This window comes from Phodopus roborovskii, unplaced genomic scaffold (genome assembly GCF_943737965.1).
Source record: "Phodopus roborovskii unplaced genomic scaffold, PHOROB, whole genome shotgun sequence".
NCBI classification, from domain to species: Eukaryota; Metazoa; Chordata; class Mammalia; order Rodentia; family Cricetidae; genus Phodopus; species Phodopus roborovskii.
Window position 1 is genome coordinate 2,719,238 of NW_026126619.1, and position 19,664 is coordinate 2,738,901.

The window sequence follows — 19,664 nt, forward strand, 5'->3', positions numbered from 1 at the left end:
ATGCTTCGCACATACATGCACACAGACTAGAACATGAATGAATCTTTAAAAGATAAGTGTGGCGGCGCAAGCCCCTTGGGAGGTTGAGGGAAAATAACTGCTTCAAGCTTAAGATCAACCTTGGGAACTTTGTGAGATCTTGTCTCACACAAAACCCAACAAGGACTGTCAGAGTTTAAGTGCTCTTGAAATGGAAGGCTTCTGAAGGAGGGATACACAATGCCATTTGTTATCAATGCTTTATTGTTCAAAACAAAATGGAAATTCTCTGGCACATAAAACAATTATTTCTACAAAAGGAAAGCCTACAAATCTTGATAATTTATACAAATAACAGTTTTTCAAAAAATAAAATTTTAATTTAGTAAACTTGTCTTGTGCTCTCTGTTTTTAGCACTGTCTGCAATGATTCCCCCCATAAATCCCTGAGCAGAGTCATTTTGATCATGTTCTAACAACCCAACCCCTTCCCTCCCCGAGTCGGTCAGTTACTACGTCCAGCCCTGTAGTGAAAAGTGTCGGAGACATGTAGGTATTAAAGATCCATGCATTTTATGATGCAGGCCCAATTATTGACACCACTTGGAAGCTGAGTCCTGTGAAGTGTGGCTACTGTGTATTCAGTGACCCTACAGGAACCAATTGTTGGAAAAAGAAACAGTAACAATAAAGATATAAAATGTAAAGACTAGAATGCCACAACAACTATTTAAATAAATAAATGTTAGACACACTGAATTTATCTTTATAGCCTTATATTAAATTCTTTTTTCTTCCTTTCATCCTAATTGCCAATGCATTAGAAAACGGAATGTATACTTCAACCCACTATTTTGGTTGATCAGGGGTTTGCTGTTGTTAATGCTAAATATTATTCTGACAACATAGTGATTTAGTTATAATTCAACTTCTGGTCCTTCAGTGAAATGTTTACAAAATATTATACACATTATAGAGGATCTTCTCATGAATCTCATCAAAAACTCCCACTACATTTGTCCTTCTCACAGAGAGACTAATGTCATAGGACCACTACAAATTCTTTACCCACTGTATTCAGGTACATGACACAATGTATAATATAGGGAAAAAACATAGTACTTTTTGCAAGTCCAGTTTCCCTTTAATAAAATCACTGATCATATATGTATGTATACATAAATTATAAAAGGGAAGGAGAAAATGCTAAATTTTAGTTGTGAAAAAACTGGCTTAACAAATCCTTTTTTTGTTGTTGCTATTTTGCTATGATGGATAATAAATAAATAAATATGTAGGGTATACAATAGTTAATTTCTCTACAAAGAAGTTGCTAATGAACTAGTATTCCAGGAATTTAACTTTTAGTAGCAAATTTTATGAACAAGCAAAAAATTTTTTGTTTCATTTTATAGTTTTTAACTTATAAAGTGGTCATTGAAACACCTAATAGTCGTTAAGGAAATAAAATACTCAGTTTTCTATTGGAAAATACCTTTCGAATGAGAAAAACATTCGGCAGAAGACAAAGATAAATGCAGGCTGATGCTTACCTCCATGGCATCTCAAAATAATTTATTTGTGACGTTTTTCAGAAAGAATGAAATAAGGTAATCTAAAAGGACTTAACTATATTGCTGTTTAGGCATCTGTTAGGAATTGATGGGCATTTTACACCAGCTCTTTCCAAAACACAGAATCATTGAAACCAACTCTTCTTCTGTCTGTACTCAACCTTCACTGACTCACGATGACCACCACTGTCTAAGGAAGCACCAAGGACTTTGCCTTATATAGTCACTATCAGGTACCAGGACTGGAACACTCACAGTGTCCCTTTGTTTCGGCCTCAGTGAGCATGTGCATTAACCAGTAACAGACACTGTAAATGGTAATTGCAAAGGAATGAAGAATACAGTGACATCCACTCAACAGTTTTGGAGGAAATACTGCCAACCAACATCAAAATGAAAATAACCGGGACACACACCAAAGGCCTCCCCAGGCCCTCTCATGTCACCTGCTGAGAGCTTGACCCCCCCACCCCCACCCACCGTGGTGTTCTTTCGGAGACACAACAAACCAAAGTTCAACAGTGGGAAGGAAGCCTAGGTTAGTCAGACCATAATGTGTTTACGTGAACGAAAAAGGAACGACTGCGGATTCTGACACAACGTGAAAACCGGAATTTGATAAGCTTCAGAAATCAATATGCAGGCTGTCCCGGAGAGGGAAGACAGCAGAGTAAGGACAACCAGAGGCCCACTGGGATTCACACTATGCTTTACTCATCCCCTGTTCACACTTAACCTTAAGAGTTCACTGTGGCTGGGTGGGCTCTCTGACTTCCTCTCACAGTGTTTAAGGAACGATATAGTTTCACGATTCTCTTTCAAAAGCCAACAACCTCTGCAACTGAGATTTTCTCTCCCTTCTAAGAATGCCAGTACAGTCTACAGGTAACAATGTAACAATTAACATCCACCAGGAGGTTTTCAATGTTCCCCTTTTTGGTGTTAAGGGCTATGCCCAAAGCAAAGTGGATTGATTCTCCCAACAGTGGCAGCAACCGTGACGACCTCTGTCCTGGGCTTGAAGTCTGCCTTGAACATTTATCACAGCACTGCTGGGAAGTTCTGTCCGTTAACAAAGTCAGCTTTGACAAGCATAGGAGAAGATCAGTCCTCATGGGTCAGGTTTTGGAGGTCTTCAAACCTTGTTTTTCCATGATGTTCCATAGCTTGCGGAGATTGGACTGAGTGATGGCATCGTCTGGCTTGAGTCGCAGAGCCCTCAAGTAGTTGGCCTCAGCCTTCTGGAGCCGGCCATTGAGGTGAAGAATGGCTCCCAGGTTCATGAGGGCAGCTGGGTACTGTAACAAAAACAGAGGCGGTGAGTGAAAAAAAAGGCCATTTCAAGATTTCCTTCAGGGAAGACAAGGGGCTCATGCAGTGAGCCCCATTTACAGGGGCATCAGAAGGAAGCAATTTTCCAACTTATACCAAGAGAGACAGGGCTGGGTGGTGATGGCCACGCACGCCTTTACTCCCAGCACTTGGGAAGCAGAGGCAGGTGGATCTCTGTGAGTTCGAGACCAGCCTGGTCTACAAGAGTGAGTTCCAGGACAGGCTCCAAAACCACGGAGAAGCCCTGTCTGAAAACAACCAACCAACCAAACAACCAAACAAACAAACGAATGAATAAATAGAGACAGGAAGAATATACATCTCCAAAAAGCTGGACAGGCAATTAGGAAAAGCATCATTTTTTTTGTTTTTGTTTTTTGTTTTGTTTTGTTTCTTTAATAGCAAAGCATAGGTAACATAAAAACACTGAATAACCTAGTCAGACTGATTTTTGGGAAAAAGAAAAAAGAAAAAGAAAAGACTTTCGATGTTATGAGGTCATGATGGTGTATCCCCTCATCCCTGTAAAGAGTTGGTGGATGTCCTTGGTGTGCTGGTACTTTGCTTGCACATTAACAAATAAAGCTTGTCTAAATATCAGAGTGTGGAGTTAGCCACTAGTTAGCTATAGGAGCCAGACAGTGGTGGCCAGCACCTTCAATTCTAGTACTTCGGAGTTACAGGCCTTTAATCCCAGTGCTTGGGAGGTGGAGACAGGAGTGATATGGCTGGGCAGAGAGAAGACTATAGGGTGGGAGGAGACACGAGCTCAATGCATTCAGTCTGAGGATTCCTAAAGACAGGATCATGCATTCAGCTTGAGGATCCTTAGGGACACGATCTCCCCCTGTGTCTGAGGATTCAGTAGCAGTAAGAACTAGTGGGTGGCTGTTCTGCTTCTCTAATTTCTTAGAGCACAAACAAAATATCACATCTTGGCTACATTGTGAGAGCTGTAGGCTCCATTTAAAAATAAACAAATTTAAATAAATGCAGTTTTAGAAAGAAATGATCTTCTGAAGAATCCTCAGATATAGGTTAGTAACAGAATGCTTGCCTGGCATGCTTGAAACTCTAGGTTCAAGTCCCAGCACCTCAACATAAAAGCAAAGCAAACCAGCCAAAAATATACTCCAAGGATGAGTCAGGAAAATGAGTGAAAAGTGAAGAACCTATGTCCATACTGTCCATATTCTTGGCCATATTCTAGGCTTTCTACGTGTAAACATTCATCTATGAGATTTACTGATATTTTCAGAGTAGAAGCCCTGAAAACAAACAAACAAATAAAAAAAAACCCTAAATTTAAATTGAATATCTTTCCCAAACCTAAACTAAAATATTTCCCAAGATAAGGATGTTACATTTGAAATTTTTAAATTGAGTTTTCTAATGGTGAATGTTGATATAAATTTCTAAAAAAATTATGAATTTTAAAAAAATCCATTTTTTATAACTTGTTGAAAAGTATTTATGGAAGAAAAAATATATCTTAAGTAATGGTTATACCGTGGCAAGTGAAATATAAAAAACTGGTAAGAATTTTTAAAAAACAAAGATTATGGTATCCATAGTTTACTGCAAAGATTTGTGTGTATATGTGTCCAACTTCTCAGATATCTGCTAATGAAAGTATATAGTATTGGAGAAAATATTTTGCTTGCTATCTACAAATATAGAGACTGCTTCCCTGTTTGTATCATTAGGAAGTTCTTGCTAATGGAAAGCAAACTTTCTGGCAGCTACATAAATGCATATTTCAAATATCAGATAAATAATGTTTATATGCTATGACTGTGCATTCATTCTGAAGATAGTGTCAACCATTAATTGTCCTTCACTGTGCAGAAGCCAAAGATAATTTCCAAACATTTTATGATTTAGTATTTTTACAATGCATGCATTTTTTTAAGTTGAATTCATTTGACCCTACTGTTTACAGTGAAAACAATTATGTCTAAACCAAATCAGTGCTGGGAGAGTAGAGCAGCTAAGAGCAAATAAAGGGAAGAAACTACAATGAGATTTCGGTTAGAAGAGATCTGGGTTGAGATCTTGCTTAACCACTGTGATATTGGTGAAGTGGCTAATGGCCCTGTACCCCAATTTTTTATTTTTGTTAGAAATACATGAAAACAGTAAAAAAATATCCATATGGTAGAATATAGTCGCAAGGTAGATACTCTACAAATGTCATGGTTATTTTCCCTAGTCTGTCATATGCTTCTTGGTAATTTTCATAATTTTGGCTTCACTGGCTAGATAATATCTCTGTTTATACATCATATTCTCCTAAATTCTAAACTACTAGCCATTACTTTCAAGCTTTTCTACATTCTTCTTTTCCTTTCCAAAAATAATATCACAAAAATAAGCTATGCCTGACTTTCACCAACCTTTTGGTTAGGATGACTTCATATTTGTGAAGAAAAATATGGTCACTCTCTAATTTTAAGACCAATTCAAGTACACCCAGCTCTAAATTACATGGCAGCATAAAGGTCTACACTGGAAACCAAAAAACCCCACCTACTTCATCTTCTAGAGGAATTTTGTTATCACACCACTGTTATCATCTCAAGCTCCTCGACACCTGAATACATCTCTGAATTCTGTCTCCTCACAGTGCTTGACATGACTATCAATAAATAGCTACTACACTTTAGTATGCATGCATTCCACAGCCCAAAATACTAGAGATGCTAAAATAGGCTGGGAGAATCACTGTTGGAAGCTGCTTCTTGTTAACCAGAAGTAGAAGCAACCCAAGCACTGGGCTGAAAAGAAACCAGATGGCTGTGGGACCATCCGTATTTCTGCAGTGTTAGCAATGTGTCCCTATCTACAGTGTGCATGCCTCAAATGGCAACACAGGGGGATTATAGGAAACACTCGGGGATTATGTATTCTGACAGTTTAGTTCACAGGCCAGCTCTCTCATACAGAAATGCACATCTGGACAAGCTGGGTGTGGTCTTGGGACCTCAATTCTTGTCCAAGTGTGATGACAGAAGTATTCCCTTTATCTGCGTACTAGATTAGATGAGAATAAAATCACAATGCCCCCCCCTTCCCCTGCTCACTCTACCTTATCCCTTCAGAGTTTCAAACCCAGATCTCTTCCTGAGTGTCCCTGAACAACACACCCTGGGGGCCCCCGACTGCTTGTGTCTGCATTCCCTTCCCAGTCTTTTTGAAGGTGTTCCTCTTAAGAGACAGAAATGGCAACCTTTTGGGATGTACATGACCCAAGCTACACACATATATATACTGTATTATTGTTTCTAAACTACAGCCCAGGGGTTTCTTCTGTCCTTAGGAATTATCTTCCTACCATAAGCTGATGGGTACATATTAGTATTTAATATTATTCTCAGAAAACACAATAAGGGAGCTAAATCTGTTTGATGAATGATTTCTGAATGCTAATTACAATGGTGATTTTAGAACTTGGTATTTCACATCATAGCATGTTTTTCATGAAATAAAAAATAACCATAAATCTATATCATGTAGTTGGTGTGTTATGGTAGGTCAAGGAAAGTCATTTTTATATGTTAGTTGCTTTCCTCAAAGAGCAAAAAGATCTGTAAACTAGCTATGTGCATACTTAAGGATACCCATAGTTTAAAAGATCACATATTTACTTCTAATCATAACATTTTATCATGGATATAAATACCTACTTCAATAGGGAAGCTGCTTCGGAAATTAAAAAACCTGTGTAATATACTGCAACACTACATTCCTGAGTAAATGGTAAAACGTGACTGAAGTAATGGACACTGGCACCTAAGTAACTACTTTGAAAGTGTCAACTGTGATTTGGTCATAAATAATCTTAAGTCTTTGCTAAAAGCATATAAATAACAAGGACAAGCGGTTTATTTTCGCAAGCCTGTCATGCGTCTCCTTCCTGTGTGGTGGGCTGCTGTGGCTTATTGCATGCTCAATGTCCTGAGGAACTACTAGTCTTCTGGCCATGCAACTGAGTTCAAGAGTCATCTGGGAAGCACTTCAGTGCTGGACAGACAACCAGAACTGCTGGCCCCACCTATGGAGTCAGAATGTGAATTTTAACGAGATCCTCGCGTTCTTTTAGTTCCATGAACATGCTAGGAGCACTGTCGTCAAGGTCATTTCTGGATCAAAGATGCTATCATTTTACAACACTTACAAAGGAATCGCTTAGGAGTGGTCTACCCCTTAAGAACAAAGTCTATCAGATCATGTATCTATCCCCTTGTAAAGCAGAACTCTCCTTTTACTCGTAAATGTTCAAGTGAAATTTTATTCACAGAGTTGTAAATGCTCCAGTGCTAGCTAGAGAGTACAGAAGCAGAATGTGGTGGATGTCTAAACAGCCTGCAAGCCTCTTCGGTTGTGGAAACAAATGCAAGAATTTCGGGTGGCAGTCCACCTTACTACACACTGGCAGCTCTGCGCTCTGCCGGCTGAAACTCATGGCTTGGGGATGAGACACACAACCCCAAGTGCCAATGTCTGCCCTCACACACATGGTCTTCATTCAATACAGCCGATGAATTTTTCAGCATGTTAACCATGGCAGGCAGCAGCTTACAACCCTGTTTAACACACGGCTCCTGGCTTAATACAACAAATGAGGCCACCTCCTTCTTCACAAGCTAGAACAGAGGACCAGATCTTGGGAAAGCTTCCTTGAAGCGGGCAGATGCTTTCTATCAAATGGGATAGCTGGCTGCCATGTGGAGGCAGCATCGGACATCTTTCTCAAGTCTCTAGAGAGTTGTGCCATTATTTTACTGTGGTCTTTCATTCTCTAATGTTGGTGAAGGAAGTTAAGATGATGGACATCTGCTGAGGTAGCATGGAACAAAGACACAAAGATTATGGAGGTCTAACTATAGCCTTGAGATCCTCGAAAATTCAAAGGGTGCTTGGGAGCATGAGGTAATTTTTGTTTTTCTATCATCAGCATGTCTCATCATGTTGGAAAGAAACTCGTGAAGGAAGAGTCCTGGTGACATAAGTGTGTACAGAATTGAGATTTCTGGATTCTCTTGGGGAAAAGACTAAGGTGTACAAGACTGGGGAGGCCTCGGAGGGTCCAGAGGAAGGAAAAGGCTAGGCAGTATGTATTCCCTTACACCCTGAGGCTAACTCCCTTCTCACAGGAGAAACTATGGGAGTACCCAACATTTCCAGCTATTAAATGCTTTTATTTCTATCTGTTTCAATGATTCATTTCCAAAGAATCTGCTCATGTTGCTAAAACTGTAATTTGTATGTTTACTGCTGTGTGAACTAGACAGCATTTGAGGGAGAAACCCTGGCATCAGCATGACTTCCTCCTCCTAACCCATATACTATGCGATGAAGGAATGTCTATATTTCCAAGACACCTGCCTTCATATTTCCTTTTCAATATAATCTGCAAACAAACAAATTTACATACTGAAAGTTATTCATGGATTCTTGCTCCTTTTTCAAATAGTTACCAAATAACTTAATGATGCCATTCAAATGCATTAGGCTGAAATTGCTTACTCAGCCAATTATTGTAATAAACATTATGAAACACATGGACAGAGAATTCTTGCATAAGCTTTTATGTATATTTAGCAGATATTTAATAAAAAATTACAGATGATTTTAATATAGGTCTTGCTGAAAAGCTTAATGTGGACTGAAATGATACCAGATACAGGAGATATTATTCTTCCTGGTTTTGCCCAACTGGTATGCTTAATGGTCTAATATAAAAGCAGAATCCTAGATACATCATCCTCGATTCCCTACTACTATGTACACAGGCATATCTCAACTGTTAAATTTTGGTAACTTGACCTTAAAATTGCTCTTAACTTCTTTTCCCTTGGAGGTTAGGGGTATAAGTCAATAGTAGAGTGTTTGCCTAGCCTATGTGAGGCTTTGGATTCCATGCTAACAACTACTAGCAAAAAAACAAAACAAAACAAAAAACCCAAAACAAATAAACAAAAAACAAACCAAACACTAAAACAAAAACAAACAAAAACCAAAACAAAACAAAACAAAAAACCACCAAAACAAAACAAAACAATAACAACAACAACAACAACAACAACAACCCCACAAGGGAAACACACATCTATTTTCCTTTCTTCCAGCGTGGTACACTTTTTCTTTAATTCTATACTATGCAATTATTTTGACCGAAAAATATGAATAAATAATGGGTGGTAGAATCAAAGATGAGTCAGCCTTAAGCTTTTTTTTTTTAAATTATTTTGAGTATATAAAACATTCTAAGGTCATAACAAACAGAACCGTGTAAGTACAATTGATGGCCCTATATGCCACAGAAGTTTGTGCTGTCCTCCATTCTCTGTGTTAGGATTCTTATCTGGCTTGAATTTGCACAGGTCTTGTACATGCTTGCTATGAGGCCATGTGTGCAACTGCACTAATATAGTCACCCATCTCTAAATTTTATAGTCTTTATGTCCCCTATTCTGTAATTACCCCTTAGCTTTGGAATGAAGAGATGTGACATAGATAGGTCATTAATGGCCTCTCATTCTTTGCACCTTGATCCATTGTTGGTATCTGTGGTAATCAACTATTCCCAACAGTTTTTCTGATGAAGGGTTGAAAGTTGTGCTATTTTATGGGTGTAATAAGTCATTAGGGGTTTATTTAATAATATGTGCATTTAGCATAATAGTAGCAGATTCTAATGTAGGGTCTATGGGATGTCTAGATATGGTTTATGGTCTGCCAATGATGCTTGGTATGGGTATGTGTTTCATCTTGTGGATCAGGCTTTCAATTCAGTCAGAAAATAGTTGGTTACTCACATGGTGTTCATGCCACTACTGCACAAATAGGCATACATTTTCAGATTATTTGTTATTGGAATTCTTAAGCATTCACCACAGCTGGGTAAGACTGATGGTTATATTTCTTCTCAGCAGTATGTACAGGACATTCCAGACCATGAAAGCTATACAGTACGGATGAAGTTCCCAAGTGAGTACAAGCTTGAGTTCTCCATGTTTTATAAACCAAGTATGTAGTATATTCAATAAAGGGGGTCTTTGTCAAGTCTTGGGAGGTAACCAAAAGCACTGGCAATAACCTGTGATGCTTCAGGGTCTATGGGATCTTAACAGAGAGTAATTCCAAAAGAGGTAATGAAATCCTGGCATTTGGCTTTTTTTTTTCCTAGTCTTTGGGTGCCTGGTAGGGGCATTGCTGACATGTAAAGAGTTCAACAGCACTCGGTGACAAAAAGACGGCATCTTCAACAAATGGTGCTTGTCAAACTGGATAGTTAAATGTGGAATAATAAAACTGAACCTTCTCCTTATACTGTACAAAACACAACTTCAACTGTATCAAGGATATCAACATAAGATCCAATACCAGCCGGGTGGCGGCAGCACATGCCTCCATACCCAGCACTCAGGAGGTAGAGCCAGGTGGGTTTCTGGGAGTTCAAGGCCAACCTGGGCTACAAAGTGGGCTTCAGGACAGCCAGGGCTATTACACTGAGAGACCCTGTCTTGAAAAACAAAACAAAACAACAAGACCAAATGCCCTGAATCTGATAGAAAAGAAAGTAGGGAATATGGTTGAACCCAGTACAGAAAGAATGTTCTGAACACGGTCCCAATAGTGTGGGTATTATGAACAACAATTAACAAATGGCACTTTATGATACTAAAGAGCTTCAGCACAAAGGAAAACATCATTCAATTGAATATACAGCCTATAGAATCTTTGCCAGCTATACATCTAACAGAAAGTTCATTCTAGAGTCTACAAAGAACAAAAAGAACCCTAAATGTCAAGGAAACATACAACCAAATTAAATGATTCTTAAAAGATAAAATACAAATGGTTAGGAAACATTTTTTTTTGGTTGTTGTTCAATATCCTTAGCTATCAAGGAAATGAAGATTAAAACTACTTAGAGATTTTGTCATACTCTGGTCAGAATGGCTAAGCTAAAAACCAAAAACAAGACCAAGCCAAACCAAATCAAATGACAAATGTGCAAAGAGAATGCTTACTCAGAGGAAGGGAGCAATCTGCTATATCCACTGGAAACCAGTGTGGCAGTTCTTCAAAAACCTAGAAATGGTTACACTGTATGATCCACATTGATCATCTTTGGTCATATACCCAAAGGACTCTATATGCTAGTACAGATACTTTGTTGTCCATGTTCATTTCTGCTCTATTCACAATGGCCACCGATGGAAATAGCCCAGATGTCCATCAAACAATGAAAGGACAGCAAAAATGTACTGTATTTTCCCAAAAGGAATTTTACTATTCAGCTATTTAAGAAATACAAAATTATTTGCAGATAAATGGATGAAGCTGGAAAGAATCATTCCGAGTGAGGGAACCTAGATCCAGAAAGACAAACACCGTGTGTTTTCTGTCATTTGAGGATGTTAGATCTGAGTGTTCACATACATATGTTTCATTTGGAATACCCAGTGGAGGCCAAGAAATTAGTAAAGAGCTATGGAATGGAGTAGAAATAGAATCCAAAGGCATGCAGTTAAATTAAAATAATGGAATAAGAAGGGATGAATTGGGTGGGTAGGGGAGAACAAAACAGAGAAGGGAATAAGGGGAGGGATATTTAATACTATATAACTTTGAGAAAAGATGTACTGCCATTATAGCGGTATAGCATCACATCCTAGCAGGGTTTCCCAATGGAAGAGTATGGCCAGGGGTAGCAGCTAAAGTCTGTATACACAGCACTTGGCAAGCTGAGGAGAATAAATTTTCAGTTAGCCTGAGATATAGAATGAGATTCTTTCTCCAAAATATGTTTTTTTTAAAAAAGGAAAAACAAATCATATTTCCATTTCCCAGCACTAGGGCAGCCTGGTCTACAAAGATACACAGAGAAACCCTGTCTCGAAAAACCCCAACCAAAACCAAAACAACAACCAAAAAACAAAACAAAGAAATCTGTCATAAACAAGACAGAGGCTCTTTCAAACAGGTTCACCGTGTGTGTGCATGTGTGTGTGTGTGTGTGTGTGTGTGTGTGTGTGTGTGTGTATGTGTCTGTTTGTATGGGGGAGTGAGTGAGGGTTGGAACGTTGGGAGCCATATAAGGGCCTTTGGGTAGAGAGACAGCCTCTCAATAGCTCATAGTAATCAGGCAAAGTCCCAGGTCACAGGAGGAGGAGACCGGGGTCATTGGCGGTCTAGGCAGAATACAAAATAAACTGTTTTCATGACCTTTGTCAAGTTGCCTTGCTCTATGGCTTCCGGTTCATACCCACTAAAAAAAAAAAAAAAAAAAATAATAATAATAACAACCAGAAAAGAATTCAGGTCTAGGGAGATCAATAATCATCCCATTTTCCCTCTCATGATGCTCACATTTCTGCTGGCATCTTGTCCCGTTTCTAAATTCTACCATCTTCATGTCTTCTCCCTCCTTCAGTTTCTCCTCTACTCCAGTATGTCTCCCACATACACATACCCATTTCTAACTTAAAAGGGGGGGGGGATGTTTCAAAGGTTTTAGGAAAGAATCCAGGAACAGCATCCCTGGTTCTAAGCAGTCTTTTAAAATCCAGCATTCAAAGTGAATCCTCTCTGTCCTTTCTTTCCAGGCTATGTGGACTTCTGTTTCTGTTAAGTGCTCTATGTTCCCCTCATAGAAGACTCCTCTGACAATGGCCCTCTTCCTTTCTCTCAGACAAACTGCTCATTAAAACAAACAAAACCAAGCCAGAGAAGACAGCCATCTCTATTCACCGCTTACTTTGAGGGTTCCCATTGTACTGCCTGCATACATCAACGGCAATATTACCACAATGAATTATAGCTGCTTGTCATACACACCTGTCTTCTTCACTGAAGGGCAAAAAACTCATTGAGTTTATTTCAATTGTCTTTATACTGCGGGAGGTAGGGACTGGAATAAGAATGAAACGCTCAATGAATGCTTGCAGAGATTCCGTATGGTCAAGCAGAGGAAACTGTCTGAGCCATGGTCAATCCTATAGGAGGGTCAGTGTAATCTCACATGCATTTACTGGGCTCCTATATGTCAACTTTCCTGCTAGACACTAGCTAAGAAGCAGACAAAAAAAAAATAAATAAATAATAAAAAAATAAAACACAAAAAACAAAACAAAACAAAAAAAACTTTTATTTTAACACAGATGTGGAATTAGTTCACTTTTAACTTTTAGCATACCCTGGTACTTAACACAAGCAAGTAGGAGGTAAATCTATATTACCTTAATGCTGTCCCTCAAATTTAGGATGTACATAAAACTGCCAGGCATGCCCTGAAGTAATTGCTAACAGGGACCACACTAGAAGGACTCCCCATCCTCAGGTTTCTGTCCTGCTCATGATGACAAACACATCCCTTGGAAGGTAAAGGAAGATGAGTCTAAGTGGAGCACAGAAGATCTCGAGGGAAGTGAGGTGAAAGCTTTTATTTCTGGGTACAAGGCCATGAGACAAGGCGCACTATTTGGCTGCTGCAAGACTTAATACATTCGAAACGAACCTGTGCATGACTTTTTGCAATTAACGGGTGGCATCAAAATCCCTTTCGGTTCCTTTTATTTTTTAAAAGCATTTTTGGCAGACTGCTAAGAGCAGGGGCGAAGCTGGACAGTAACCCTCATATACAGGAGCCTGGGTTTCAATTAATTGGGAGATTAAGCTGACAGCAGTGACAGCTACAATGCTAACCCTTCTGTGACCAAACCAACTTCAGGGGAAAGTGAGTGATAAAAATGCAACGTGAACACAGCGTGCAGAAGGTGCTTCACAAGACAGCATGGTGAAAAGAAAACCATAAGCAACACAGTGTTTTCCATTCAGAGGGAATAGTTCTCTGAAGTAAAATTTTGAATGAAGCATCAAAGCAAAAACAAACAAACAGATCATAGAGGGAGAGTAAAGGCAAATGGCTCTGAAATCCCACAATGGCAAGACAGAGCCTGACAGGTTATATAAATGATTCATTTTGATTCTCAGTTTCGATGTAGTATTTGTATTTATGAACTAGCTTTTGAATAAAACAAAACAGATATGGTTACAAAGAAGATGCGACACTGCATTAAGGGAGTAGTTTCAATCTGTCAGTGACACATTTTATCCTGTGTACTCAATCTGTGCTACCTATATCTGCCCCATCCCACAGGGCAGAACAGGAATGTTCATTTAACTTTTATGACTGGTGTGATTGCCACAATGTGGCACGCTATTCATTTTGATGGCAGTCAAAATGTCAGCAGCTGTGGTGTGAGGGTGAGCAGCAGTCACTGTAACGGAATCATCTCCAAGGTAGTGGTTATCTCTAACACTCTAAGTGCTTCCCTTAAATGAAGAATCTGACTTCAGATATGACTTTTCACTAGAAAAGATGCTACCTCGGAGTTGCTTTTCCTAATGTCCTTAGTTTCAGAGGGATGTTTTTCACAGGTCACGGGGCTTGCAGCATTTGCAAAATGCAACTAGTGCACTGTTTATTTTGATTTGCAGCAAGAACAATGCTCATCGCATGAAGGCGAACTACCAAACTTTTGCTCTTCATGGAGATGAGAGAAGGGATAAAAACAAGGAGAAAATAAGAAATTTAGAAAATAATCATAGCAGACAAGCACCATCAATGTGTCCAGAACAAACAAACATACATACATAAAACCAAGCCCTCATTTACCTAGATAAGTACCCCAAACATTGTCTTTCCTTTAATTTCTTTGCCTATTTAGTTACCTCTATCTTACATTCAATAGTTTTATCATGAAGAGGGAGGAAAAGCATGCATATACATTCTTAATCATGGTCACAGTACAGAGTATTAATTCTAGATGTGCAGGTTGTCTAAATCTGTATTTATAAAATAAAGCAGGAATTTAAATATATGTGAAAAATATCATACTGATAAGTTGGAACAACTCAATAAATAGAATATTATTAACTCATGTTTCAGAAATACGTTGAAAGTTGGTATTTACATCTAAAATTTTTTTAAGAACTTAGTTATCATGAATGACAGGAAAAGAATCTCACTTTGCTGGCCTTTTTCTATGTGAATTGATTATCTTTACATATATAAGACAATCAGATGTGTGTATGAGTGTGGGCATATATGTTTATCATGTTTTTAGACACATCTTATTGACATAATCAAAGGTATGCTAGAGTGAGGATTCAAAAAGCAATCAAATATAGGAAATTATTTAAGCCTAAAAAGGTCACTTCCTCAAATTCACTTTCATGCTTTCAACACACTGATATTATGGTTTCTGCATCATAGAAATGACAGATTTGAGTAAGACTTAGTGTAAATATTCACTGCTTAGAAGTATGGACGTGAACCCAACTAACAATCTAAGCAATAGTGGAGAGGCTACCTTCAATGCCATTCCATGATAATGAGATTGATGACTACCTAATATGCCATCCTAGAGCTTTCATCCAGTAGCTGATGGAAGCAGAAACAGAGAATCATAGCTATACACTGAACCAAACTCCTGGAATCCAGTTACAGAGAGGGAGGAATGATGGGCAAAGGGATCAAGACCATCCTGGAGAAACCCACAGAAACAGCTGACCTAAACAAGGAGAAGCTCATGCACCCCAGTCTGATAGCTGAGAAACCAGCATAGGACCAACCCAGACCCCCTGAATGTGTTGTTAGTTACTGAGCAGTCTATGGGGCCTCTGGTAGTGCATCAGTATTCAGCCCTAGTATACGAATGGACTTTGGGAGCCCATTCCACACAGAGGCATACTCTCTCAGCCTTGACACATGGGGGAGGGCCTTGCTCCAAATGATGTGACAGACTTTAAAGACTCTCCATGGAAGACGTCACCTCTCCTGGGGAGCAGGAAGGGGATGGGCTGGGTTTTGGTGGGGGGGGAACAAGGGAGGATGGGAGGGTGAGAGAACTGGGATTGACATGTATAACAACAAAAAAGGAAAAAAAAAAGTATGGAAGTGAGCACGTCAGTAACTTCAAAACAAGATTGAAAAGGTTAGGCTCATGCATCCTGAAGCTTCGCTAAACCTCAGTGGCTTGGTGTATGTCTTTTCTGACGTCAGAATGCAATGCTGGTGACTGACTGTCTCTCTCCAGGATGTGCCACTCCATGGCCTTCCTTGGGATGTATACCCAGAGGTGACATGGGGAGACCCTTACATCTGTTTCTGAAGGGCTTTATTCACGGTGTAAGGGTCCTACTCTCAAGCGCTAATCAATCAACCCTCATTGATGCTCTCTGATGTTGCATCTCCAGTCATACCAGGTCAGGATTTCAGCATATCTGGAGACAAACACATATTCAGTTCACAAGAGGCAGGAAGCATAACTTTGTTCCCCGTTACGGAACAGACACCGACTACAATGTGAACATGCAGGATTAATTGGGGGTGAGATTCAGTCTGAACAGCCACATTTCAACGCGACACGAAAAGGCAGCAAGTGTCTGCTCACATTAAGAAACGTGTGCTCCTAAGCAAGCTAGCCACAGCCTTTATGTACACAACAACTGGAGAGTATTTCTCATGCTCTAAGTAACAATGAGCAGATTAAACATCAACAAACCCGAGGAAAGCAATTCCTCCCCAAACTACAAATCCTCCTGGGGCAAAAATCAAAGGTGAACACTGCCCGATGCATGGTACTGTATCTGCACGTTCCTAGCACCAGGGCTTTGTTGATGCATGCTTGAAAAATAGTGATGCAAGGTCTTTCTTTCCACATCATTTCAGAAAATATTCCACCAGGACACACCAGTTGAGGTGAAGCCATGCTTCACTTCAAGCCACTACATTTGCCAAAGTATCACAGCTGCTACAGATGTAAAATAAACAGATGTAGCAGTGGATCTACACTCACGAAAACCAACGGGCACGGAGGTAGCAGAAATTCTCCCATGCACAGTACAGACCCAAGCACTACCTTAGGCTCTCTCTCTCCCTGTACGTATTCTGCAAAGTCAAGTGAATGGCTCAAATCAGACAGTATCAATCACCTCCTAAATAAGGCATGTCTAGTTGGCATCGCTTCTAAATCTGTAAGATGTTAATAACTGAACTGATTGACTTGTTCTTTTTCCTCCATTTTCTCATATTATACAGATTTTATGATGGTTCTACAAAGTCAATCTACTAACGTCTCATTGCTTCCTAATTTTTGAAAATTCATGACTTTTTGAGGGGGCCTTTCTTCCTTGGAGGGAAAAAGAATGTATCTATGATCTCAAGGAATAAGCTTTCCACGAGGCAGTCACACAAGCCCAATGTCCTAGCACTTGTTAGCTTCAAATACATTGACTGGTTATATCTGCACCGATCTCAAGGAACTAACATGAACCTTGGAAAGGAAGGCAGAGCCACTAAATCATTTCAGACTCAATTAGAAACTTCAGATTCAGTTTCTATACCAAGTTAGGGAACCATAATGATTATAAAAGTCTGTGTCAAATACATTGCATGTGATACATCCCTACCCTCTGAAGGAAGTAATTTTGTATGTACAGTGTAGCAACCTGAGATCTGACATTTGACTGGGTTACCACTCTGCTACTCCTCATTGCTACCTGTGTGATTCGTGTCTAAACAAGCAAAACACAAAAAGCATGTCTCCAGAATTGTAGGAAGGCTATATTTTTCAGTTCTTGCTACTAGCTATTAGTTATTCTTGAGACAAATTACCTTATGAATACTCGACTAGCTATCTAATTAAATTGTAGGCCATTTATGTCATAAATGTTTAATGTCTGCTGTGCAGAATAATTAAATCCAATTGCAGCATCTTGCAATGGCTTGTAGAAATTAAGCTATGCTCCAATGCCTGTAATTTGATATTTTTATTTAATTTACTCAAAATATAAGTTTAAGAACTTTGCTAACTCCTTGGTTCCACCCAAGGGAGGAATTAAATACTAATTATAGAGGTAACATTCTTGGAAAATTAATGCTATGCAAACCTGACCTAGTACATAAGTGGTCTCCAGCAAAGGGTTCAGGGTACAGGTGAGTATAGGTCCCCTTGACTCCAAAGCTTGTTCTTAGGGAAACAGGTACCATGGACATCTTAAGAATGAGAGAAGTGAGGTTTGGGGCATCTCTTACCACACAGATTATAGGGGGAAAAAAAGAAATTTTATATTGATGGAAAAAATGAATATGAAGGTTACTGAAATGCTGTTTCAGATTGTAAATATTTAAAATCAAGTGTGTCCTGCAGTTCTCTGAGTATGAGTTTCTTGTGGGTTGTGGTATTGCATGCTCTTAATCTCCAGAGGCAGAAACACGTTGCTCTCTGAGCGTTCCAGGTCAGTGTGGTCTACATAGTGTATTCCAGGCCAGCCAGTCACATAGACCCTGTTCTCAGAAAATGAAATGGTGAGTTCTTTTTAATGATTATAGACCATCTGCATCTTTTCCTTTAAAATGCAATGTCTTCACTCACTAATCCAATCACTAATTACAGAGCAGTTTCTACATGGCTGACTCAAACAGTACACAAAGAGTGGAAGTGCCAGGTCTCATGGTGCTTATATTACCTCTCTAATACTCAAATATTATGCGTGAACACCAGAGATACTATAATACACCCTGTCTTAGTTGGGTTTTCTATTGCTATGACACCATGAGCACCACAATTCTCATAAAAGGAACCCTTTGGCTTGGGGTAGCTTACATTTTCAGTGGTTTAGTCCACCATCACCACACACGGTGGTGTGCAGGCAGACATGGTTCTGCAGAAGGACCTGCTATCTGTTGATGTGCAGGCAACAGGAAGTAGTCTGTCCCAATAACTGTGGCTTGAGCATATTCAAGGCCTCAGAGTCCACCTTCACAGTTATACACTTCCTCCAACAAGACCTCACCTACTCCTCCAATAAGATTATACCTCTTAATAGTGCCTCTCCCATTTGGGGGCCACAATTTTCCCCTAACTGCTACATATACTAAGACTAAAAAATGAATTAAGATATGTGTTTAAGGAAAGAATGGGTGGGAAGGCCATAAGTTAGTCTTTAAATCTTGGCTGACTCATCTTTGACCCCCCAACAATATTCCAAAGAAGAGTCCACAATGTACTCTCATACATCCACAGACAGTTAAAAACCACAGGGGATGAGGACTGAGAGGAACCTGAGTTGGAACATACTGGAAATACAGAAAGAACATGTTTCCAGGAGGAAGGAGTAAGCATCAGTCAAATGTTTCTCACAGGACAAGGGATGTAGAACTGAGAACAAACGCATGATGAATGGGCCAAATGTGTGATGGAATGAAGCTCAAATAAGAAGAGGGTTGCCTTAAAATGAACCTGAAAAATGATGCAGTTGTTAGCTAAAGAAATGAGGTCAGGAGCTAGTCTTACTGCTTTTTACAGGTTTGGAGGAAGAATATGCTTTAATGGGAATGGGAACACTGTTAAAATGTGAGGAAGAAGGGAGGAAAAGAGGGAAAGAGAGAGGGAAGGAAGGAAGGGGATGGAGGGATGGAGGGAGAGAGAAAGAAAGAGGAGGAGGAGGCAGTGGCTTTGGGAATGTTATTTATTACCTGCTAATGGAGAGTTTCATTTGAATTATAGGCATGGGCACTTTGTAATACCAAGAGAAAAGTATCATTAAGGATACAGATGATAATGATGGTTAGGTGTGGTAACAGATGTTTGTGGAAGCCCACTGGAGACTTCTGAACATCTAATACTAGAGAAGATAAAGAAACAGCTTCTAATATGACCCCCCTGATGGACTCAGGAGAGAGTCTAGAATTCCGGGCTT

The 19,664-nt window shown here is 39.4% G+C and overlaps 1 protein-coding gene across 1 annotated transcript in view; it reads right to left on the minus strand.

Annotated features, from left to right (window-relative positions):
- Positions 1–2,656: 2,656 nt before the first annotated feature.
- The window catches only part of Tmtc2 (transmembrane O-mannosyltransferase targeting cadherins 2), a 356,378-nt gene continuing 339,370 nt past the window's right edge, over positions 2,657–19,664 (minus strand). Inside the window, exon 12 of the mRNA XM_051206397.1 lies at positions 2,657–2,851. Coding sequence (XP_051062354.1) covers positions 2,672–2,851 — 180 coding nt within the window. The 3' untranslated portion in view covers positions 2,657–2,671. The remainder of the gene's footprint in view (positions 2,852–19,664) is intronic.